The sequence below is a fragment of the Aristolochia californica genome, unplaced genomic scaffold (genome assembly GCF_029961685.1).
Source record: "Aristolochia californica isolate CCGP_79_NKW_82.1479 unplaced genomic scaffold, dmAriCali1.0.hap1 SCAF_2, whole genome shotgun sequence".
Lineage (NCBI taxonomy): Eukaryota > Viridiplantae > Streptophyta > Magnoliopsida > Piperales > Aristolochiaceae > Aristolochia > Aristolochia californica.
In genome coordinates this window covers 48,692,640-48,718,071 of record NW_027181881.1, presented here as the reverse complement: position 1 = coordinate 48,718,071, position 25,432 = coordinate 48,692,640, and the positions used below count along the sequence as shown (strand labels likewise).

Sequence of the window (25,432 nt, the reverse complement as noted above, 5' to 3'; positions counted from 1 at the left end):
CATAGCAGACGGAGGACATGACAAATTGACAATCCATTAGCTGCTCAAGCAGTGGTACTTCCACTGGTCAAACGGTCTTACATTCAGTAGTTTTATAAAATGCATATACAGAATTGACCCATCTCAAACGCAATAACTTGGTGGAAGCCCAAAATTTTGTATTAAAATCCAGCATCAACATCTAAATCATGGGACATACAAATGCCTGTAGCAAGTTGCCATATAATCAGAAAAGAAGCTGGCTTCCAGTTATGAGAATTGTCTGTTCTCTACCCACTTCAACCTTGACGCTTCACCTAGCGGTTTCCCCCACTGCAGAGAGACAAAATTGGGCATTAGGTATTGTAGATAATTAAAAGGTTTTTGGATTTCTGGAGGAAAACGACATCCCAAAACTTGCTCGCGATGAAAGATGAGCTGTTTTGATATTTGTTGGAGTCCTGTGGCTTGAGCTCTTGGAATCCACATCAGATTAAGGTTGAGAATTTTCATCCTGAAGAGGGAAAAAAGACGTAGAAGCTTTAATCTCAAAATATTTATTAATCAATTAGTTGTACCATTGATCTTTGAAAAAGAGAAATGTGACGGCCGAGATCACATGTATCACTCATGTTTGCATCTCTTGTTTAAAGTTATTTCTATACAATTTCAGCACCCAAAACTGCATTTGGCGCTTGAATACCCAGAACAGTATCTTCTTCTTCTTCTTTTTATTCAAGAGAGAGAGAGAGAAAAAAAATAATTCAATGATATATGAGTAAAAAAATTGAATGATATAAAGGGCACAATAAAGAGAATTTGGCTGTTTGCAACCATTCTGAGGTCAATGAAACAGTTGACAAAACTCAGTTTCTGAATATGCAAAAGATCATGAGATCACACATAAATACTGATGGAAAACATACCGGTCAGATACCTTAAGGCTCAAAACAAGTAACTAAACAAGAGTAAGGAAAAGCTTACCCCGTGTTTTTTTTTTTTCTGTGCAGGAAGATTTTGGGTGACAGAGGACTGGGTAGGAGAACCATATTCGCCTGGAGCAATCAGATATTGTTAATATATATTCTGAAAATTCAAATAATGGCTAAAATAAGTTGATCTGCATAAGAAGTAGGCCCTTCTTACCAAATAGTTGAACAAGAGATAAATTTTGTCTCTATTTGAGTTATGTCTTTAAAATTGTTGGACCCCTCTGCACAGAGTTGATAAGTAAGATACACTTAATCCACGACATAAGTCATTATAAGATTTCTTCAAAACTATTGGGGTTTCACACGTTAATGCAGTTGACTCATCCATTTCTTTGCTGAAATAGCTTGTCCAGAAACATCTTCTAGACACTGATAATAGATTTGATTCCCCACTTATCCACCAAAAAAGAAAACCCATAAAAAACGGAACTTTAAATGGTTTTAGTTTCATCAACTAAAGCAAAATGTAGAACAATGAAGAAATTTGAAGACCGAGAGTATCATTCAGATAAGAATGGAGTGATGGAAATAGAAAAATTAGGAAAGAGAAAATTAGTTATGAACACATATAGGGACACTAAGAGCGGTCCCAAACTACCACTACATGAGAAAATGAGAGCCATTTAAGATCGTAAGTTAGGAAACGATTACCATCTGCACCAGTGAAAATAATTTTTTAACATTGTTGATGGACAGAGAAATGGGGGAAGGCTGAAAATGGTGAAAATGGAAATAAAGAGTAAAGACTAAAAAAATGCCGATCAGAATGGAGGCCAAAGACTAATGCAGCTGGTCCAACATATTTGACAAGTCATTGATGATGATTGTGATAAATCTAATCCAACACAAAATAAAATCAAACTTTACTTATATCGCATGGAATAACTTTTTTCTCAAGAAAAATGGTATAACTTATCATAGCAAATATTTTCCAAAGCTCAGGTTGGGCTATTTGACAAAGATGAACTGCGGGGTCTTTAATATTCCAGCACTACAGAGTTGGGATCCCCTGATGACAACAACAACAAAAAAAACAAAAAAAAGGAGGAAGAAGAAGACCAAGCAAATTTTGCAGATGCCATCAGGTAAGAATCAATAAAAACAGAGAAGCAAAAGGGAAGTAATCTACAGAAGATGAACTGGTCCAATTTATAAGAAATTACATGCTAACCAGATTTTAGAGTAACCTCAGTAGAGACCTAAGAAAGAACGTTTAATATGTGAGTGGACATCTAATATTATCATAAGTTTGGAAATAGTAACTCACCACCAGTGAATACGTGAGTCGACATCTAATATTATCAGAAGTTTGGAAATAGTAACTCACCACCAGTGATTGACAACAATTTCAGATATTTGCTACAAATACTAAGACAATCAACAAAAGCAGAGAAGTTGAGCAGCCAAAAAGAATCATATGTCAATTTTAAAGAAGTTAATATACAGTTGTTAATCTGATGAGATTTTTTTCTTGTAATTTTCCCAAACTTTGGGGCCTTCTGGATGCAGTTCCACAATTTGCTTTACAAATATCATCTCTGAAGTAGCTAGGATAGTGCTCAAGGCCAAGGTAGGGCTCACTGCACCTCTTTCCTTGAGCCAAGTATAGATGGCAAACCTCGACTTAACTCTCTCAGTTGTAAATGAGACATATGATGGAAATGACACCAAGGACTCGATGGGGTAACCCAAATTGTTTACAAGGAAACTAATTTTTTTCTTGATCACTTCACTTGACTGGTTTAAAATCTGAGGAGCTTGTTTGACTATCTTGAAAACATCTTCCCTGTTCAGCCCGGATTCCACAAGACAAGCAAATCTCTCCTGAAGTTCAGCACCTCTTCCTCGAAATCTCTTCAGTGCTCTCTTCATCTCATCAGAGTTCTCAACAAATCCGATGCTCACCAAGAACTCCATCTTCTGCATTAAGGGGTTGTCTTTTTCTAATGTTGGTAGAGGAGTTAGTCTAGTTCCCAAGATAAAAAATTTCAACTGTTCTGGGTCATGCTTTATAATTCCACACAACCGTTTCTTCCCAACATTTAATATTGAAAGAATACTGGTGGTTTTCTTCAAAGGGCAAATGCCTAAAATGTGTGGGTGGGCCTGCATGACTTCTCCAACATCTTCAGGCACCATTTCTATCTCAGAAAAAAATATCAACCCCCGTCTTAAAGTTCTTAAGAAGCTTCCACATTGAACTGCAGGGAACTGCAAAAGGAACCTTTTGATCAGGCCAATTTCATTTCCCAATTTCAGATATAGTCCAACAAGTAAATTGACAATCTTCCCTGATCCCTCCAATAAAAAATCAGGATGCTTGGTGATCATCACTCTTAATTCTTCAAAAGAGTACCCCATTCCACTTAAAAGATGTATTAAGTCAAGAATTCTGCTCCAGTTATAGGAGTTCCTTTCAGACAACAATCCACAGATCCAATCAGACTGAAATCCAAAGTTTTTCAATTTCTCTAACACATTAACAAAGTCATCAAGTACAATATTACCAATTAAAAGACGAGGACTGGCTGTAGCAAGCTTACTAACGGTCGTTTTATTCAGACCCAAAATTTCAAGGGCACGGAGTTTGGAGGCCAACACGCCATAATCATAGTGAAAAGCCTCGGTAGCTTCTTTATATATTTTTCCGATCTTACTGCGGGCAATCCCATAATTACACAAAATATGATAATTCTCAAGTAAGAGCTCATCATCAGTAAGAAACATTAACTCACGAGGAAGAAATGGAGCGTATTCTGAAGGCTTCAGACCTAAGCTTTCGAAGAAAGGTTCGAACTCGTTGATGGGGTGGTAGCGGAGAAAGCGGGTAACTGACCGCCCAATATCTTCTTCGTTTCCTATTCTGCCTAGAAGTTTGGCAAGGAAATTGGGTGAGTGCTTGCTCATATGTTCGGCATCAGTGAACTGTAGGCTTCGCGTGGAATGGAGGTAATCCAAAAGGGCGGCTTGGGCTTCCTTAACAGCAGCTCGCCGACTGCGTCTTTTATCTTCTGACAAGAGGCCTTCCGAAACCTTCAAACAAGATACTCTAATAGAAAATGAATGTCTAGCGGCGTAAAGATGTGAGTTTTCTGCAAAGCGGAGAGTTCCTGCAGTTTGATATAGCAATGCAGCCTCTGATGATTTGCTCTCTGAGAAAAGCGAGTAAACGAAACCGAGAATAGACTTTCTTCCAGGCCTCCAAGTATGGGCCATCCTGATATCAGTGGAATGTTCTACTAAAGATGAATAAAGAACTAGAGAAGCAATGCGGAGACAAAAATTCAACCTTCGAACGGAAAGTTGGCAACTGCTTGTGCTGCTCCCGCGGCAGAAGCCGCCATTGACAAAGCTAGCGAAGTTCGATTACAAGGGTTTTCTTGAAGGCGTTCTTTAATGGTAAACATGGAGGAGACTTGGAATTTGGAAATTGAAACTTGGGACAGAGTCAGAGAAGTCGATCCGCCAAAATGGCTAGGTGAAAATAGGGTGGGCACGGGTCTGATCTCAGGTTTAATTGAAAATGAGAGGTGAAGGCTGCAGAGGAAATCTATGGAACAAGAAAGACAATTCAAAGACTAAACAAAAAAATTACTGAAAGGAGGCACCTGCAACTTAAACAGAACAAAGGGAACTCCTCCCCTCTTCTCCTCTCGCTCAGGTTCAGCAACTGAAGAGAGGAAAAGGAGGGGATGACGTTTTGCCTCTCTATTTGATTGGTAAGAAAGGTGGATCCTTTTCTATTTTTATTTAATTATTTTTTATAAATATTTTAATTCATAATTGACCTTCAAATTTAACAGATTTTGAAGATAGTATTTAGAATTAGATCATATTTGAAACATTAAATTTATGAGGGTTGTGTTTAGATAAATTACCTAAAATTTTGGGCCTCTTCTATAGAAAAGATCATATGGATGGTTATAAAGCAAATAATTTTTGAATCTGGCCATAATTTATTATGGCCTCATCAGTGCCCCTAGATGAAAATTTATATTCTAGGAAAAACTAAAAATATTTTTCCTATGATACATATTCCCAAAAAAATCTTTAAATAAAATCTTATTACTATTAGTGACTTATTAGAAAATTACAAGAAATATTTTAAAATTTTCTTAGGAAAGTTAAATGGACCTTTTATTTGTCTCTTTTAGGGAAATAAATAAAAATTAATAATCAATCTAATATATTATTATACTTATCGATAAATTTTTAATTAAATAAAATATCAAACACAAAATTACAATGAAAATTGCTTCATGCTAAAAGTATTACAGCATCAACTGTTAAATACTTATTCAAAAAAAATTTATACAGTTTTTTACCTCATCTTGGTACAAAAATCTTACTTAAAAAATTATATCATTTTTAATAAAAAATTCAATTAGAAAAATATTTTAAAAAACATGAGACACTAATAGTTTATAGAAACTTATTTCTATAAAATTTATTTTTTAATTTTTTTGAGAGGAATTTTTTTTTTTTTTTACTTTATGATCTCGCATGTGTGAGATCTTCTTCGCGCGGGGGAGGGGGGAAATTATTTCTCCCCTGAACTTAGGTTCTGGTTTTCCGCCGAGACGACGCGGAGGGAAGGGGGTTACGGCACCGGGGAGGGATGACGGCTGCGATGGAGGCAACAGTGACAGAAACAAAGGCGACGGCGAGGAGAGGATGAAATCGAATGGACGGCCACAGAGGCGGCTGATTAGCAGTTGCGACGGCGGTAGAGACGGCCGGCGAACAACTACGACGGCGATAACAGCCGACGGGAGGGGCTCGGCGGTGACGAGGGGAGGAAAAATTTTCCCTACCTCGCTCTCGCTCCCGCTCGCGATCCCGATACTGATCCGACTCACCTCGAGCCGATGAACCGAACCTGGCTTTAATCGAGTTTAGCTCGTTAAGATAAACGAGCCGATTTCGGTGCTCGAACTCAACTCGAGCTTGATAGATAACGAATCGAATCGAACCGAACTCGAGCTGGCTCGGTTAGTATATTGCCTCTATTACCCACCACTCGACGTTCCTCTGGTCTATCACAGCAGACAGCGTTCTGATCGTTTCCCGCCCTCAACATTCTTTCCTCCTCGCACCGCTGTAGACTCTCAAGAATCTCGAAGTTGTCGTCTTGGAACGATAAGTCAAAATCCAAGACTTGGGTAATTCTCGTTTTCTTCCAGCGAACTTGAACTTCCTCGTCTCCGTCGGAGAGGCGGCGCTTCGGATTCATGGCTCCTCTTCGACGATGAAAGTGTGTTCGATCATGGCCTCGTGAAGACGTCCCGATTTTAATTAAGCCACCGACAATCTGATTTCCTTTCTAAATACTCCAAGTCATGCTCCAAGTCCGTTGCGGTTTCACACGGAAACTTAATAAATTTAAATTATATTTATACTTAATTACCCATATAGAAAGATGAGGTCGAAGGTAATGAATGCTGTTTGGGTAGTTAATACGGATCTTTCACCTTCCGTGTCAAGCAACTTTATTCGGCTTTAATATTAGCAAAGGTCACATCAACCGACATCATTACCTCACCGGCATTAAAAATATAATGTATTATATTAACAATTACCATCACTACACTGCTTATTATTTACATAAATATTTACACTCTCAACAAATAAAAGCTAACTAACCTTAGCTCAGTCGGTAGAGCGGAGGACTAAAAGCTGTCTCTCAGTCTTTGGCTTTTGTAAACGTAAGATTTGGCTAAATAAATGAAGAGTCCAAAACCGATAGCACTTGACGCCGCCACAAGCCAGTAAAAATAGTCAAGGTGAGCTCGGTTGAGGTTGGAATCGAACCAGCTTTTACCCACCGCTCCGCTTGCCATGTCAACCGCCGAGATCAAAATCCCGCTCAGGAAGCTCCCAATGCCATATGTGGCCAGGCACAAGGCAATCCCCACACTCCCTAACCCCTCTGGCATTTCACCGTAGAAGAACTCCAACGACCCGATGTACACAAACACATTCGCCGTTCCATACAACACAAACTGAGGTAACAACCACCACACGCTCATCGGCACCGTCGCGTCGCCCTCATCAACCAGACCCAACTCTCTCGCCATTTCAAGCCGCCGTGACTCCACCACCGCCGCCACTACCATCGATGCGATAGACAGAAGCAACCCGATGCCAATCCTTTGCAGCATTGTTATGCCAGAGGGCAGCTTTGTGAAAAGCCTCGTCATCGGAACAAATACACCATCGTAGATCGGCACAAGAAGGAGCATCATGATGCTGCTTGTTGACTGTAAGGCAGCTGCCGGTACTTGGAAATCACGACTCACTCGCCTATCCATGGTGCCGCCTTGCTTAGTGAAGAGGCTCAAGGGTTGTGCATTTACTACTCCATAAAATAAGCACGTAACCCAGATTGGCGTCAACTGCAGAACTTCCTTCGACTCCATGATTAATCTGCTCCAATCTGATTTTCGGGGATGATGGGTTTCCTCAGACGAAATTTGAATGACACGCCTAAAATTTTTGACGATGATGCATTAGTTAGTACAGGCTACAAGTCTCCCAAGGATAGACGGCCCTCTTTGTATCCTTTCTTCTAGAGTAAAATGAAACAATTGTCATACCGGTCATCGTCCCCAGAAGGCACTTGTTCAGCTGCTGCGCCAACAACTCGACAGCTTCTTATTACCAGCCCGCTTGTCTTCTTTGGGTAACGATAACTGGGAGTGCCAAGCAAGAAAATGGCCAAGGCAGCCACCATGGAAATGCAGGGAAGGCCGAAGCCGAGGCCCCAGCTATTGTTGTCTTCGATGAAAGGCACAATGATAGTAGACGCGCCGCTGCCGAAGCAAAGAGAAAAGTTCAACCAGTTGAAAAAGGAGCTCTTTGACTTGCTTTCCTGCGGGTCTTGTGCATCGAATTGATCTGCACCGAAGGCTTGCACACAGGGCTTATTTTGTGCAATTGCCACCAAGTAGAGAGAAGTGAATAGGAAAAAGGTCTGAAACTGAGTTGCTGGTGGACAAGTCCCTCGCTCTGGATCCTGTAACGGGCGAAGAGAAGGAATGATGACTGAAAGAGTCAACATGCCTGTACCCTGCATCGAATTTGAAGTAAAAAAAAATGTTTCTTTTTCAAGATTAACAAAAAAAAAAATTGTGAGAGCATGAGTTTCTGTATATTCTTTTGTGCAGCCTTTGGGAACCTACCTCTCAATCTACAGGGTTCTGCTCACGAAAACTTGAGAACCTATTAAAAGTTGGTTTATAGATCGGGTTTTGAAAGGCATCCAGATGAGCAGCGTTTTTTGTTTCAGCAAAAATCTTAACCTCATTAACAACCCCAAGTTAAAAAATATATATCATGATCACGGTGATACCAAAAAATCCATTCATCCACCAATTTCTTGCCCAAAAACATGCTTGGCCACCTGAAAAAAAATGGATAATAAGGTCCGCTTTGACAACATCGACTCCTCCGAACCTACTTTAGGTGTATCAATCAGTCGATCCTGCTCAAATGGATTTTGCAATTTGCTGAAACAGAAATGAGCGTAAATCGTATAAACCCACGTTTGATCTTTCCCATAGTTCCATCCAGCCCGTTTCAGCTCTCTCGGTCATGAATTTCCAAAGCAGAACGTAGATAACTTAGCTCATCCGCACATCTAACCTGGAGAAGTCGAATAGTTGGAAAATTGGGGAAGATTTGGAGGGAGAAAATACAAAACTAACCAAAATATAAAGGAAAGAAGTAACAAGGATCATCCGATATCGGCCGAGAAAGGAATCACCCAGCAAAGCTCCCAAGAGGGGAATCACACAGATACATCCAGACCATATATTTATGCTTGCCGCTGCCTCAGCCATCGATTTACCAAAGGGACCCATCAGATAGTTGATCAGATTCGATGCTATCCCATAGTACGCAAACCTCTCCGCCATTTCCCCTCCTTTTAAATCCAGGATAGAAATACAAAAAGTGAGAAAAACGTCGAGATTACAGATACGATCTAGATGGCTAGAATTTGTATACCCATAACGAAAAGAGCCGATCTCCATCCTCCAGCTTTGCGTCTTGAGACTGGGCGCCCTCGGTAATCGACGAATCCGTCAACGGTATCTTTCTCCAGAAGCGCAGTAGTTGGATTGAGGTCCATGGCGGAAGCAAGCTCACGAATGAAGTTTCTTTCTTTTCTTTAATGAGGTGACATTGCCCAGTGCCGACAGCGTTGCCAACTTTATTTCGACGTTTCGTCTAGCTCTGGTTTTTATCTTGACTCCATGTGGACAAACGGACGCAAGGAAAAAGCAGTATGTACAGCAATACTATTTTACAAGTGACGAATGTAATAATACTATTTTTAGTCAAAAACCTCAAATTTGGGTTTTTGGTTTCACCCTAGAGGTCGGGGATAGGGTAGGAAAAAAACTCACTGGGTTTCGATTCAGGAATGAGTTTTCTTAAACCCAATTCTAATCCAACTCACAAACGAGATAAGGACATAAAATGGAGTTAAGATGGGTTGGGTTTACATGGATGAGTTTTCTTAAACCCAATTCTAATCCAACTCACCCAAGATTAAGAAGAAAAAAAATTAAATGAGTTAAAATAAGTAGGAGAGCTAACAAACCTATTCACCACCCTTTAGGTTGTTGCTCATGGTCCTAACAATAGTAGCATGATACCTTTGTACATTCTCTTTGGTTGAGCTCTTGGCACATTCGTTGCGGAATACATCGACATTAAGGGGGGGTTAGTCTACAATGAAATTGAAATAAAATGAATAATTCAATTTAACTTAAATGAATTGATTCAACTTCAACTCATCCTTGGGTGTTAGTGTAGACGAGTTCAAGTGCATTGGAAAACAGATTCTAGTTTTAGTGCCCCTAAATGAAAAGTATGATATAAACAAGAGAATGGGTAACATTTTTATAATATACTTAAATAGAACATATATCTAAATAAATAATTAACCAAAATAAATATGGTTACTACACTTATAAGTGATTTAACGTGTAGTATTAGAATATATCAATAGCCTAATTAATAAAAAACTATATTATATTACTTAATTATTATAATTTATTATAAATTAATACAATAATTACATGTGACTAGAATAAATTATTAAAAATAAATAAATAAAAACAAAAAATAATATAAGCGAATATAATAAATAAATAAATTATTTTTTAATAACATAAGATATATTTTAACATTAAAAACCGCTAATTTAATAAAATAATAAAAAATTAATATAATAAATAAATAAATATATTTATTAATAACATAATATATATTTTTATGTATTATTAATTAATAATATATTGTCACAAATTTTAAAACCATTGGTTTAATTAATTATAAAAATGGGATAATTAAACAAAAATAATTTATCAAATACGTATTTTAACAATATTTTAATTATGACTATTAAATCATTATTTTAATATAGTAATTATAAAATAAATATATTAAATAAATAAAAATAATTATTTTATCAATAAAATTATAAATTATTATTTTTATGACAATCGTCTTCCTCATGGCACGCGTCGTCTTCTTCAGCGGAGGGCCGACAGGCAACGGTGATGGAGGCGGCACTCCGACGGTATGCCGAGAGGGAGAAGAGAAGGCGACGTCCCATACTCTGCGACGGAGGTCGAGAGGGAGAGGTGAGGGAGACCGATAGAGGGGGGGGGGGGGGGGGGGGGGGGGGGGGGGGGTGTGAAGGAGCAACGCGCGTCGCATGCTTCAATTATTTGATTTGCAAAACAGGTGTTAATCTAAATTCCCCGATTTTTGCCCGGGAGAATGAATTGATGTGATTCACTTGAAGTATAATTCATTCTACACTAAGGGGGGGTTAGTCCACGATGAAGTGGAATGAATTCCCCCGCATTACTTAGTTCATCCCACTTATGGCGTTAGTCCAGGATGACTTGAATTGACGTGAGATAACACCATTTCATTCGGTCAGAAAAAACGGGGGAAAGCTCTTTTGTACCGATTTTGAAAATCATCAGCTTTTCCACGCGCGTTACTTCTGCTCCCCCCCCGCGCCGCCGCCGCCGCTATGCTGCTCTCCCTCTCGTTAGCCTCTCCACGATCTCTGCTCCCTCCCCGACCGTAAGTATTTTTTCCTCCCTCTGCCCCCACCCCCGTCGGCCGTCCTCCCTCTGCCCCCACATCCGTCGCAGAGCACGGGAGGCTCTGTCGCAGAGCCCCTCGGCCTCCCTCTCTTTCCGGACCCCCCCCCCCCCCCCGTCGGGCTTCCTTCCTCCCTCTCTCGACCTCCGTCGCAGAGCACGGGAGGCCAGGGCCCCTCGGCCTCCCTCTCTTTCTGCCTCCCCCCCCCCCCCCCCCCCCCCTGTCGGCCTTCCTTCCTCCCTCTCTCGACCTCCGTCACATAGCACGGGAGGCCAGAGCCCCTCGGCCTCCTGGCTTCTCTTCTCTCTCGACCTCCCTATTTTCTCCCTCTCAGCGAACCGTCAGAGCGTCGCCGCCGTTGCCAAGCCCGCCGCAGAGGAAGACGAAGACGATGTTTAATTTTTCCTAACTTAGGAAAAATTAAACATCGTCATAATTGGTTTAATTATCCAATTAATTAAACCATTAGTTTTTTATTTTTTGTTAATATATTATTAATTAATAATATTTAAAATGTATATTATGTTATTGATAAATTTATTTATTTATTTATTTATTATGTATTTATTTATTTTTTTATTAAATTTGTGAGTTTTAATGTTAAACTATATCTTATATTATTACAGAATAATTTATTTATTTCTTATATTCACTTATGTTATTTTTAACTTTTTTATTTATTTTAAATAATTTATTCTAATCACACGTAATTAGTATATTAATTTATAATAAATTATAATCATTAATTGGTTTAATTATCCAATTGTTATAATTAATTAAACCATAATTATTGTTTTAATTTATAATAAATTATAATCATTAAGTAATATAATATAATTTTTTATTAATTAGGATATTAATATATTCTAATACTATACGTTAAATCACTTATAAGTGTAGTAACCACGTTTATTTTTGTTAATTATATATTTAGGTATATGTTCTATTTAAGTATATTATAAAATGTTACTTATTTTCTTTTTTATATCATATTTTTCATTTGGGGGCACTAACACTGGAATCTGTTTTCCAGCCACTTGAACTCGTCTATACTAACACCCAAACATGAGTTGAAGTGGAAGCAATTCATCTCACTTCAATTCAATTTTCCACTTCATTGTGGACTAACCCCCCCTAACCCCTTAATCTGATGACCTAAATAATGCGGGAGTAATTCATCTCACTTCATATTGGACTAACCCCTAAGTAAAAAACCAAATGTAAGTTTTACTTTTTTTTGTTTATTGGTTTTTCACCTAATTTTCTTTGATTGTTTCTTCATTTAATTACTTTGCCCTCTGCTTGTTTTCATCGGTTGCTCAAAAACAAAATGATGTTACTTGTAATTGGTCAATATGGAAATGGAATAAGGAGATACTAGTCAAAATGGTACACATATAGCATGTTTTAATCTGTTACCTTTTTCCAAGTATTCATTTGATATTCGAATTTACTAAAAAATTTCCACATGGATCAAAAATAGATCATGATAATTCACAAGTCATTTTTGAAAACATCATTTTAAAAAGTGTTTCATAGGATAAATATTGTACAAATAATACTATTTCAATACCAAATCATATAAATCAATCTACAGTCTGTATATCTAATTTATTCAACCACTATTGAAAATTTGCATTTGACTAATAAAACTATCTATAGTAGAATTCATTGTTGCTTATCGCATCCATTATTGATGGAAGTTGTGAGCAAAGACGAGTAGTGGTTGTAGAAGAAGAGGTTCAAGATTCCTCTAAACAAATGAATTTTGATGATAACAAATACATGCTTGCTACACTAATCATTGAATGAGAATTTTGCGAAAAAAGTCAAAGAAACAATGGGTAATAGGACAATAAAGAAAGAAAAATATAGAATACGAACCAAAACTATTAGAGATAATAAAACAAAAGAAGTTCACATTATCTGTGTGAGTGGGCTGAGTCAACTCAATGAACCTGCTCTACTATTATGTTGAATTTTGTGAAAAGAAAAATACTTTAGTAACTTGTTGTAATTGAGTACAATGAGCCTTCATTTATAATAGAGGAAATAAATAGAATCTTATTTTGTGAGCATTTTTTTCTTTCCTTTTGGGTTAAATGTGGGTAACTTTCTAGTAGTAAACTTGTTATCTTTTGAAGAAGAATAAAAGAAAATTTAGAAATAGGGGGCAAGAGAATGTGAGTAATTTCAGATTTTTTTTGCAACGGTGTGATAATTCATTTCTAGTTTCCTCAAACTCTCCGATTTCTTTACACCCCTCTGCTCTCTACATCTCACGGTTCTCTGGTTTGTTTGTGTAAACATAAGATTTGGCGAAATATATGAACAGGCCAAAACCGATAGTGCATAGTGCTGCAATAAGCCAATAAAAATAGTCAAGGTGAGCGCGGTTGAGGTTGGTGTCGAACCAGCTTTCACCATGCGCGCTGCTTGCCATATCAACGACGGATATCAAAATCCCGCTCAGGAAGCTCCCAATGCCAAAGATGGTCATGAAGAAGGCAACGCCGACACTCCTCAGCCCATCAGGCATTTGATCGTAGAAGAACTCCAACGATCCAGTGTACATAAACATCTGTGCCACTCCATTTAAGGTATACTGTGGTAACAACCACCACACGCTCATCGGCACCGTAGCATCGGGATCATCAGCGAGACCCAACTCTCTGACCATGACAAGCCGCCTCCTCTCGACCACAGCAGCCACGACCATGGTTGCGATGGATAGAAACAAACCAATGCCAATCCTTTGGAGCATTGTTATACCAGAGGGAAGATTTGTGAAAAACCTCATGATGGGGACGATTATCCGATCGTAGATCGGCACAAGCAGGACCGCCATAAAGGTGATAGATGATTGGAAGGCGGCAGCAGGTATTTGGAAGTGACGACCCACTTGTCGATCCATGATGCCGCCTTGCTTGGTGAAGAGGCTCGAGGGTTGTGCTTCAACTACTCCGTAAAATATGCACGTAGCCCAAATTGGCATCAACTGTAAAACTTGCTTTGCCTCCACTTGTAATCCGCTCCAAGCTGATCTTCGGAGATCATCTATTTCCTCAGAAGTAATTTTAATCTGGAGCCTAAAAGAAAGTAGTTAGTAAAGACCAAAAGCGTCCAAGAAATGGCGGCATCCTCTCGATCGAGGAAAGTGGGAAAAATATGATACCGTTCACGATCTCCAGCTGAAGGCACAGGAGCTTGTTGGACCCTTTGTTCAATAGCTGCACCAACATCTTCACGGCTTTTTATCAGGGCGCTCTGTTTTTCTGTGTGACTGTAACGATAAGTGGGAGTGCCGAGCAAGAAAAGCGCAAAAGCAATAACCATGGAAATGCAAGGGAGGCTAAATCCAAGGCCCCAACTCTTGTTTTCTTGAATGTAAGTCACAATAATAATAGATGCTGTGCTGCCGAGGCAGACAAAAAAATTCAACCAGTTGAAAAACGAGCTCCTTGACTTGCTCTCTGCTGGGTTTTGGGCATCGAATTGATCAGCACCAAAGGCTTGCACGCATGGCTTATGGCCACCTTGTGCAATCGCCACCAAGTAGAGAGAAGTGAATAACAAAAATGTTTGAAACTGAGTCGGTGGTGGACATATTTCTTGCTCTGGACACTGCGTGGGATGCAGAGAAGGAGAGAGAGCAGAGAGAGTTAACAAGCTTGTACCCTGCATCATGAATTTGAAGTTAATGAAAGGAGCATTTCTTTCAAAAATGTAAGAAGATGAGTTTAGTATTTCATGCAGCCCAGTTTTCCTGTTATCTCCTTGGTGACGGTGGAGAGCGGCCTTATGCGAACTGACAACACCATGTGGCCAGGTGCTCAGATCAGGGGCTATCCAGGATGCACCAGAAGGGAACTCCCTCGCATGCCTCACCAGGGGGAGGGCTTAGGCCCTCTCTTTCAACTCCAATGTTTAGTATGGGAGCCCCTCCCCAACTAGTAGACAGAAGGGAGAGTAGCTGGGTTTCGTCCCAATGTTTTACTTTGCAGTGGAGCTACACAGTCCACCCTTGAGGAGTTCCACACAGTGGAGAGGGCAGGGAGCTGTTCGACCCCAATCTCCCGTCACAAAATATTATTATGTAATTATGATACCAAAACTACTTCAAGCACAACTTTTTATTGTTGGACTGATTTGGACCAACTTATCCACTTAAGACTTAAACAAATTCAGCTATAATATCACTCTTTTGGGATGATGGGATCTGAATATCCTATATAAGTACAGACTGAAATGCCAAAACAGAAAGAGATGTACTTCTAAGTCTAAGTTCTGTGAATAATTCCTTGAGTGGATCCTATTCGAATCCCATTGAAGGACGAATCACATGGTTACTTGCGGAGATGTCTTGTGTCTCTGTGGGAACTAGGGGTGGCATCGAGTTGAGCCCGAATCTGCTTATGTTCGAGTCGAGCTTAATTTAAATATTTCGAGCCGAGCTTTGAGCCTCGCCTTGTCTCGAGCCTAAAATTGTTATCGAGCTTGAGTCCAACGAGTTCGAGCCGAGCTTCGAGCCGAGCTCGAGCCTCAACATACATTTAAAATTTTTTAAAAAATATATATCGAATAAAATGTATATAAAATTATGCATACATTTTACATAAATTTGGGCATGACCTCTACATAAAATTGGTCATAACTTATATATATAATATGTGTATAAGATTGGGCATAACCTCTACTTAAAATTGAGCATAATCTATATATATAATACTTGTATAAAATTCGGCATGACCTCTACTTAAAATTGGGCATAATCAATATACATAATACCTGCATAAACACTCCATAAACACTTCATAAAATTGTCTATACATTCCATAAACACTTCATGAAATTGTTTATACACTCCATAAAATAATCTAAACACTCCATACACTGCATAACATTATAAATAAACTCCATACAATAATCAAACACAACAAAATTAAATAAAATATCACTATCAATTTACAATCACCCAAATAAAAACTATAAATCCTTTAAATAAAATCCTATTACTATTACAGACTTACTAGAAAATTACAAGAAATATTTTAATTTTTTCTTAGGAAAGTTAAATGGACCTCTTATTGACTTTTCTAAGGAAATAAATAAAAATTAATAATTAATCTAATATATTATTATACTTATCAATAAATTTTTAATCACATAAAATGTCAAACACAAAATTATTATGAAAATTGCCTCATGCTCAAAGTATTATATCATCAACTGTCAAATAATTATTCAAAATTTTTCTATATGGTTTTCTAACCCATCTTGGCAAGAAAATCTTACTTGAAAAATTATATAATTTTTTAAAAAGAATTTATAATTAGAAAAATATTTTGAAAAAATATGAGGTACTAACGGTCCCTATATTTCTATTAAAAATATCTTTTCAACATTTATTGAAAAAACCACTAATAGTCTCTAGAAATGTATTTCTACTAAAATATCTTTTCAATTTATTTAAGAGCCATGAGGAAGGGACAAAGAGTTTTTTTTCCTTGTTTATGAGTAGGGGTGGCTTTGAATAAATTATATATAAAATTATGCATACATTTTTAAAAAATATAATGATAGGGGAGGTTCAAGATTGAATTTCAATAATGGATTAAAATACACCAATATTAATATTTTTTACTCCAATTGTTGTCTAGCTTGTTTTGTAATTTTTGAATCTGGTCATAATTTATTATGACCTCCTTAGTGCCCCTAGATAAAAATTTATATTCTAGGAAAAACTAAAAATATTTTTCCTATGATACATATTCCCAAAAAAACCTTTAAATAAAATCTTATTACTATTAGTGACTTATTAGAAAATTACAGGAATTATTTTAAAATTTTCTTAGGAAAGTTAAATGGACCTTTTATTGTCTCTTCTAGGGAAATAAATAAAAAATAATAATTAATCTAATATATTATTATACTTATCAATAAATTTTTAATTAAATAAAATATCAAACACAAAATTGCAATGGAAATTGCTTCATGCTAAAAGTATTACAGCATCAACTGTTAAATACTTATTCAAAAATTTTCTATATAGTTTTCTACCCAATCTTGGTACGAAAAATCTTACTTAGAAAATTATATGATTTTTAATAAAAAATTTCAATTAGAAAAATGTTTAAAAAAGCATGAGACACTAATAGTTTATAGAAAATTATTTTTATAAAATTTATTTTTAATTTTTTCCAGAGGAAAAAGTTTTTTTTTATTTTTTTATTTTATGAGATCATCTTCTCCCGAGGAAGGGGGAGATTATTTCTCCCATGTTCTGGTTTTCCGCCGACGACGCGGAGGGAAGGGGGTTACGGTGCAGGGGAGGACCTATCGTCAGGGATGACGGCCACGACAGAGTCGTCTGCGACGGAAGCGGCGGCGACGGAAACAGAGGCGACGACGAGGAGAGGAAGAAATCGAACGGACGGCCACAGAGGCGGCCGGCGAGCAGCTGCGACGGCGGTATAGACGCCGGCGAACAGCTACTACGGCGGTAGAGGCGGCGACAACAACCGATGGGAGGGGTCGACGGTGACGAGGGGGGAGGAAAAATTTTCCCCCCCCCTCACTCTCACTCCCGCTCCCGCTCCCGCTCCCCCGCTCGCTCGCGATCCCCTTATCGATTCATACCAATCCGACTCATTTCGAGTCGGCTCGTTAAAGTAAACGAGCCGATTTCGGTGTTTGAACTCGGCTCGAGCTAGATAAATGACGAATCGAACCGAGCCGATACCGAGTCGAACCGAACCGACTCGTGAACCGGCTCGGTTCGAAGCCACCCCTAGTCGGAACATCTCAAATGTTTAAGAAAGCGATATGCTTCTCTATAAAATAATGTTATTGAAGTCGGAAGCCCAACCCCCTGCTTAGAGACACAATCTGCACTTAGATATGATTCCTAAAAGCGAGACTAGATAAATTGATCACTCAGAGATTGGAAAAGCTGGAAACTAGAGGAAGATTTGAGGAGAGGAAATAGAAGGAAAAACTTACCAAAACATAGAGGAGTGAAGCAATAAGGACCATCCAGTATCGCCCGAGAAAGAAATCACCCAGAAAAGCTCCCAGGAGGGGAAACACGAAAATACATCCAGACCATATATTTACACTTGCCGCAGCCTCAGCCACGGGTTTACCAAAGGGACCCGTCAGATAGTTGATCAAATTTGATCTTATCCCATTATATGCAAACCTCTCCGCCATTTCCGCTGCTGTAAATCCAGGAAAGAAATACCAGAATTAGAAAGAACACAAACATTATAACTACTACCTTATAAATGGCGGAATTCTGTTTACCCATGATGAAAGCTACCGATCTCCATCCTCCAGCTTTGCTTCTTGATACGGGGTGGCCTCTATGATCGACGACACGTTCAACAGTATCTTCCTCCAGAAGAGCTGAAGTAGGATTGACGTCCATGTCGGAAGCAAGCTCACGAATGAAGTTTCGTTCTTTTCTGTTTATTGAGGCGACCATGCCACTTGCAGCGCCAACTAATAGTTATCTGTTGTGATATTTCTCGTGGCTGTGTGTTTTTCATCTTTATTTCGCTTGGAATAGACAATTTTTGGGGGTGAGGGTATGATACACTACCAGAAAAATCATTTCTCCCAACAAAAAATTTATATTAGTGAATTTGAAACTTAGTTGCGAAAAGTCATCTTAGGAAAAGTTCCCATTCTTGGGAAAACTTTTTTGAGCGAATTATGTTTTGGGAAAAGTTAAAAACTGATTTTTTTTCAAGCTAGTTTTAATTTGTCGGGAAAAATATTTATTATGGGAAAGATTCTTTTAGGTAAATTTAAATGAAATAATATTAATATTAAATGAGTTTTTTTCTCTTTCGCACGTGTGACATTCACATGTGTGGCTCTCTTACGCGTGTGTGCGCTTTCAACCTCGCAATGATAGAGTCCGGAGGGGAGTAGGGGTGGCTTCGAACCGAGCCGGCTCGCTAGCGGCTCGAGTTTGGCTTGGTACCGGCTCGGTTTGATTCACTATCTATCGAGCTTGTGCTTTGAAACCGACTCGTTTACCTTAACGAGTCGAGCTCGATTGGAGCTAGGTTAGGTTCGTCGGCTCGCGAGTCCGCTCAAGGTGAGTCGGAATCGGTATCGGGTCGAAAGCAGGGGAGCGAGGGGGGGGGGGGGGATTTCTCTTCCCCTTGTCATCGCCAAGCCCCTCCCGTCGGCTGTTGTCACCACCTCTACCGTCGTCGACAGCTACTCGTCGGCCGCCTCTGTGGCTGTCCGTTCAATTTCTCTTCCGATTTCTTCCTCTCCTCGTCGTCGCCCCTATTTCCGTCATCGCAACCGTCATCCCCGACGACAGGTCCTTCCCGGCATCATAACCCCCTTCTCTCCGTGTCGTCTCGGCGGAACACCTGAACCAGTAAGTTTAGGGGAGAAATTAGGGGAGAAATAATCGACAGCCCCCCTCCTCCCTTCCCTCCCCCCCCCCCCCAAGAAGATTTCGCACATGCGAGATCATAAAGTAAAAAAAAAAAAAAAAATCCTAAAACTCTCTTTTGTCGTAGCTCTTGAAAAAATTAAAAATACATTTTATAGAAATAAGTTTCTATGATCTATTAGTGTCTCATTTTTTAAAACATTTTTCTAATTGAAAATTCTTTTTAAAAATCATATAATTTTCTAATTAAGATTTTCTTACCAAGATAGGGTTGAAAACTGTATAGAAAATTTTTGAATAAGTATTTAACAGTTGATGCTGTAATACTTTTAGCATGAAGCAATTTTCATTACAATTTTGTGTTTGACATTTTATTTGATTAAAAATTTATCGATAAGTATAATAATATATTAGATTGATTATTAATTTTTATTTATTTCCCTAGAAGAGGCAATAAAAGGTCCATTTAACTTTCCTAAGAAAATTTTAAAATATTTCTTGTAATTTTCTAATAATTCACTAATAGTAATAGGATTTTATTTAAAGGTTTTTTTTGGAATATGCATCCTAGGAAAAATATTTCTAGTTTTTCCTAGCATATAAATTTTCATCTAGCGGCACTAAGGAACCATAGTAAATTTATGGCCAAATTCAAAAATTACAAAAGAAGCTAGACAACAATTGGAGTAAAAAATATTAATATTGCTGCATTTTAATCCATTATTGAAATTCAATCCTGAACCTCCCCTATCATTTTTTTAAAAATGTATGCATAATTTTATATATAATTTATTCGAAGCCACCCCCACGTGTGAGATTATAAACAAGGAAAAAAAAAAACTCTTTGTCTCTTCCTCATGGCTATTATAGAAATTGAAAAGATATTTTAGTAGAAATACGTTTCTAGAGACTATTAGTGGTTTTTTCAATAAATGTTGAAAATAAATTTTTAGTAGAAATATTGGGACAATTAGTGCCTCATGTTTTTTGAAATTTTTTTTCTAATTATAAATTCTTGTTAAAAAATCATATAATTTTCTAAGTAAGATTTTTTTGCCATGATGGGCTAGAAAACCGTATAGAAAAATTTTGAATAAGTATTTGACAATTGATGATATAATACTTTTAGCATAAGGCAATTTTCATAGCAATTTTGTGTTTGACGTTTTATTTTATTAAAAATTTATCGATAAGTATAATAATATATTAGATTAATTATTAATTATTATTTATTTCCTTAGAAAAGGTAATAAGAGAACCATTTAACTTTCCTAAGAAAAATTTAAAATATTTCTTGTAATTTTCTAGTAAGTCTTTAATAGTAATAGGATTTTATTTACAGGATTTATAGTTTTTATTTGGGTGATTGTAAATTGATAATGATATTTCATTTAATTTTGTTGTGTATGATTATTGTATGGAGTTTGTTTATAATGTTATGCATTGTATGGAGTGTATAAACAATTTCATGAAGTGTTTATGGAATGTATAGACAATTTTATGAAGTGTTTATGCAGGTATTATGTATATAGATTATGCCCAATTTTAAGTAGAGGTCATGCCGAATTTTATATAAGTATTATATACATAGATTATGTTCAATTTTAAGTGGAGGTCATACCCAATCTTATACATGTATTATATATATAGGTTATGCCTAATTTTATGTAGAGGTCATACCCAATTTTATGCAAAATATATGCATAATTTTATATACAATTTATTATATATATATTTTTTGAAAAGTTTTAAATGTATGTTGAAGCTCGAGATCGGCTCGAACTCGGTTAAAATTTTTGGGCTTGAGCTCGACAACAATTTTAGGCTCGAGACGAGGTTCGGCTCGAAGCTCGGCTAGCCGAACCTCGGCTCGAAATATTTAAATTAAGTTCGGCTCGAACATAGGCAAGTTCGGGCTCAGCTCGGCTCGGCTCGATGCCACCCCTAGAGTGGAGGTGGTTGGGGTTGAGCGCCTGGGCAACCATAGCAGTAAGTAGGAACACCATTTTGGAGGCATAGCAGGAGTTGTTGGAGGCGTAGGGAAGCTCGACCGGTACGAGTTTTCACCGGAGCCTATTTCCTGTCTTTTTTTTTTTCCAACCTCCTACAACTCTCTAATGTGCGTCATCTTTGTCTTCCAGTTTTGGTCTCCCAAAAAAAAAAAAAAATCATGGCAACGGTGAATGGCGCAGAGCAGAGGAGGGATGGAGATGACGAACAATGGCATCGAACGACAGTCAAGCAAAGGAGAAAGGGAAGATGAAGAAATGGCAAGGATTCTGAGTAGAGGTGGTCAGAATGCAGAGGCAGTAGAGGAGAAGAAAATGTGTTGGTCATACCATAAAAACGATTTCATTTGCCTTGAAATTGAACCACACTTTTTTATATTGATTTAAGAATGATATTTATATACAATTTACAATAGAAATTTTCAAACTTAAGAGAATTTTTTTTTTATTGAGCAAATCTCCTTCTTCCAGATCTAGATAGGAGATGGAACACCCTTTGGATATCTAGCGTGAGACAATATGGTTAAAGAATAAAGAGAAAAATTCTTCAAATTGAAATTGGTCCTTCAACTAAAAAAACAAAAGTTGGAAATATTCTTTCAGACTTATCTCGTTAATATCCCCATGTGAATGATGATAATTCTTCCTACCTATTTTTAGTATTTATTGTTAAATTATAAAAAAAAAATCACATTATCCTACAAGATATACGAAAAAGAACTAGTACAAGAATAATTGGATGTTAAAGCTTTTCTACTTGTTACTGCATCAATTCGACTCAAGTTTAGATGTTTGTAGACCTGTAAATATATCGAAGGTGTCGGTCCAATAGAAACATATGTTAGATATAGAATTATGAAAACATTTAGTTGAATGTCATCACGTTGCTTACATATTTTACTCAATTATCTCTTCAGAGAGATTAAAAATAAATATATAAAGTATTCTTTTTTTTATATATTTTCATTTACTTTGTTTTGGGAAACCAACTACTATCTACTAGCTTTTTTATTCAGAATTTATAACTATTGATTGTTTACTTCTGAGATATGAATTTCATTCTACTTCATTTTCTCAAATTTTCAAGGCATTCAAATCTTCGTAGGCTTGTATTGATCCAACGTCAATCTTATTGACTAGCCAAGACATGCACACAGACAATCATAAGGGGTTATGAATTTTTGCAAGTATCTGACATAATTAGGAAAACTTCGGTGGCTTTTCTATTGTTTTTTTGCTCTTCTTCTGTTTTTACTTTTTTTCTCCATCTTTTCCCTCTCAATTGATAAAAAAATTGCTAAAAATCCAACTACGATATCCATAAGAGTCTTTCTAATGCCACAAATGGTTTCTTGTTTATTTTGCTTAGTTTTCTTTTAAGCCACAATCAGACATGTCTAGGTGAATGATGCTTCCGTTATGCATCATTAATTCCTCAGAGCATTGACTTGAAGCTCCAAAAATGGATGATAAAGATACTATATGATGTTAGGTAGGGAGAGAAGAGCGAAATGCAGGAGGGTGAAGAACAAAGAAGATTCGATTTACCTTCTTCTCTGCTTTCTTTTGCTACTAATTTCTCTCGCATGTGTAGAAGAGAATCATAGAGACATAGAAAAGCCAACATTGCTGAAATATTACTCAGACAAAACGATGCAAGATCTTCTAGTAAAAAATCTACATGTCCCTCCAACTTTTGCATAAAAGTGATCAATTGAAGTTCATAATCTGATCCTAAATCTATACAGAGGTTTGAATATCCTCGAAAGTATTCGAAATGCCGAAAAGTCAGAATTGACCTGAAACTCATCTTTACATCTCAATCGAAAGTGCCAATAATGTATAGAAACTTCATTGGTTTTAAACCAGAAACGCATGAATCAGAGCTAACATTGGGGGGGTTAGTCAACTTGAAGGACAAAATGATCTTCAACCACATAACGCCCTTCTCCACTTGAAGTCGTTAGTGGAGCGCAGATAAAGCTTCATCTCGATGCAGGGGATGAAGGGGCCCTTCATCTCCACGGTTTAATTTCAATCATGTGGAAGAAGGCCCATTTTGATCTTCTTCGAATTGAAGGACGGGCGTCGCCCTCGGCCTCGCTCTCTCTCCTCGCACCACCCCCCCCCCCCCCCCCCCATCGTGCGTCGTTTTTTCTTTTTTCTTCCTCTCTCCCGCACTCCCTTCCCTCTCTCGTCTCCCTGCGCCCCCAACATTGTTCTCGGCCTTCGTCTCCCTGCGTCCCCGACGTTGATCTCGGCCACTATCTCAGTTCCCTCTCGTCTCCGGCTTCAACTCTCGGTCTTCTCTCGGCCTCGCCCTCTCTGTCGCACCCCCTCTCTCGTCTCCGTGACTCCCTCTCTTCTCTCGGACAAACTCTCTCTCGCTTCTCTCTCTCTATTCCCTCCCGACCTCCCTTTCTTCTCTGTCTTCTCCCTCTCTTCTCCCTTTCGGCCTCCCACTCTCTTATCTCTCTGGCTAGTCTCGATTAGGCATCGATTTCACCCTTCGGCTTCGGATTTCCCCCTTCGATTTCACCCTTTGGCTTCACCCTTCGGCTTCACCCTTCGTCTTCGGATTTCCCCTTCGATTTCACCCTTCGGCTTCGGATTTCCCCAAATTTCAGAGGTATGCCTAAACCCGAATTTTTTTTCATTAAATTAGTGTTTTATTTGATTTAAATTTATTTTCAGTGCGTAATTGGGGGTTATTTGTGCATTATTTTGGGATTTAGGGTTACGGTTTAGGGTTTATGGTATTTTAGGGATTAGGGTTTAGGGTTTAGTGCGTAATTAGGGTTTATGGTTAAGGGTATTTTAGGGATTAGGGTTTTAAAGGTTTAGGGGGTTTAGGGTTTTTAAGCTATAAGGTTTTTTGGGTTTAGGGTTTGGAATTAGGGTGTAGGGTTTAGGGCTTTAATGTATTAAGTCCGGGAATTAGTGTTTAGGGTTTAGAGTTTAGTAGGTGATAGGGTTTAGGGTTTGATGGTTTAGTTTTTTTTTTATGGTTTGTGTTTCGGGTAAGGTTTAGGCCTGAGGTTTATGGTATTTTAGGGATTATAATTTTTAAGGTTTAGGGGGGTTTATGGTTTTTAAGGTTTAGGGGGGTTTATGTTTTTAAGCTCTAGGGTTTTTTAGGTTTTTTTTTTTTTGGGGGGGGGGGGGGGGTGGTGGGGTTTGGGGTTTAGGGTTTTGGGCTTTTAAGGTATTAAGTTTTGGAATTAGTGTTTAGGGGTTTTTAGTCCAATTCAAACAAGGTTGAGTCGCCTACACAGGTGTCCATTAGCCAACGAAACCCGACCCCCATCACTGACGAGGTACAGTTCATAGTGACTGCGAAGTTATATGGGGCTCTACCAGGGGTCTTCGGTGAATTTGGATTTGATGTGTGTGTGTTTTCATTGTTTAGTGCATATGTATTAGTGAAAATAATTTAATTAATTTTGAAATGTGTGAGAATGTTGTTGAGAATTTTTGAAGTGCTATGAAATGTTTTTGCCATGTGGTGAGGAGATTCGGGTATTATACATATCCACTACATGGTATTTTTTTTTTATGGTTTGTGTTTCGGGTTTACGGTTTAGGCTAAGGGTTTAGGGTATTTTAGGGATTAAGATTTTTAAGGTTTAGGGGGTTTATGGTTTTTAAGATTTTGGGGTTTTTTAGGTTTTGGGGAGGGGGGGGGGGGGGGTTAGGGTTTAGGGTTTTGGGCTTTTAAGGTATTAAGTTCTGGAATTAGTGTTTAGGGGTTTTTAGTCCAATTCAAACAAGGTTGAGTCGCCTACACGGGCGTCCATTAGCCAACGGAACCCGACCCCCATCACTGACGAGGTACAGTTCATAGTGACTGCGAAGTTATATGGGGCTCTACCAGGGGTCTTCGGTGAATTTGGATTTGACGTGTG

General features: G+C 38.0%; 3 protein-coding genes across 5 annotated transcripts; all 3 read right to left on the bottom strand.

The window, feature by feature from the left end:
• Positions 1 to 1,111: 1,111 nt before the first annotated feature.
• LOC137955864 (transcription termination factor MTEF18, mitochondrial-like) lies at positions 1,112 to 4,616 on the bottom strand. Its single transcript, XM_068803042.1, has one exon. It carries the CDS (start codon positions 4,185 to 4,187, stop codon positions 2,421 to 2,423), a length of 1,767 nt encoding a protein of 588 aa, XP_068659143.1. The 5' UTR covers positions 4,188 to 4,616; the 3' UTR covers positions 1,112 to 2,420.
• A 1,875-nt stretch (positions 4,617 to 6,491) lies between these two features.
• Positions 6,492 to 9,171, bottom strand: LOC137956062 (protein NRT1/ PTR FAMILY 5.10-like). 3 transcript variants are annotated; one of them, XM_068803368.1, is made up of 4 exons: positions 8,979 to 9,171; positions 8,678 to 8,895; positions 7,568 to 8,040; positions 6,492 to 7,457 (listed from the first exon to the last, which is right to left on the bottom strand). In XM_068803368.1, exons 1-4 carry the CDS (start codon positions 9,100 to 9,102, stop codon positions 6,641 to 6,643), a joined length of 1,632 nt encoding a protein of 543 aa, XP_068659469.1. In that variant the 5' UTR covers positions 9,103 to 9,171; the 3' UTR covers positions 6,492 to 6,640. The 3 variants fall into 3 exon arrangements, with proteins under 3 accessions (XP_068659469.1, XP_068659471.1, XP_068659470.1); XM_068803370.1 differs by lacking the exon at positions 8,979 to 9,171 and adding an exon at positions 8,516 to 8,615 and having other exon boundaries at positions 8,737 to 8,822; XM_068803369.1 differs by lacking the exon at positions 8,979 to 9,171 and having other exon boundaries at positions 8,516 to 8,765.
• Positions 9,172 to 13,371: 4,200 nt separating this feature from the next.
• On the bottom strand, positions 13,372 to 18,528 carry LOC137955232 (protein NRT1/ PTR FAMILY 5.10-like). Its single transcript, XM_068802096.1, has 4 exons — positions 18,405 to 18,528; positions 18,102 to 18,319; positions 14,275 to 14,777; positions 13,372 to 14,188 (listed from the first exon to the last, which is right to left on the bottom strand). The coding sequence occupies exons 1-4, from the start codon at positions 18,526 to 18,528 to the stop codon at positions 13,372 to 13,374; spliced, it is 1,662 nt and encodes a 553-aa protein (XP_068658197.1).
• Positions 18,529 to 25,432: the final 6,904 nt, after the last annotated feature.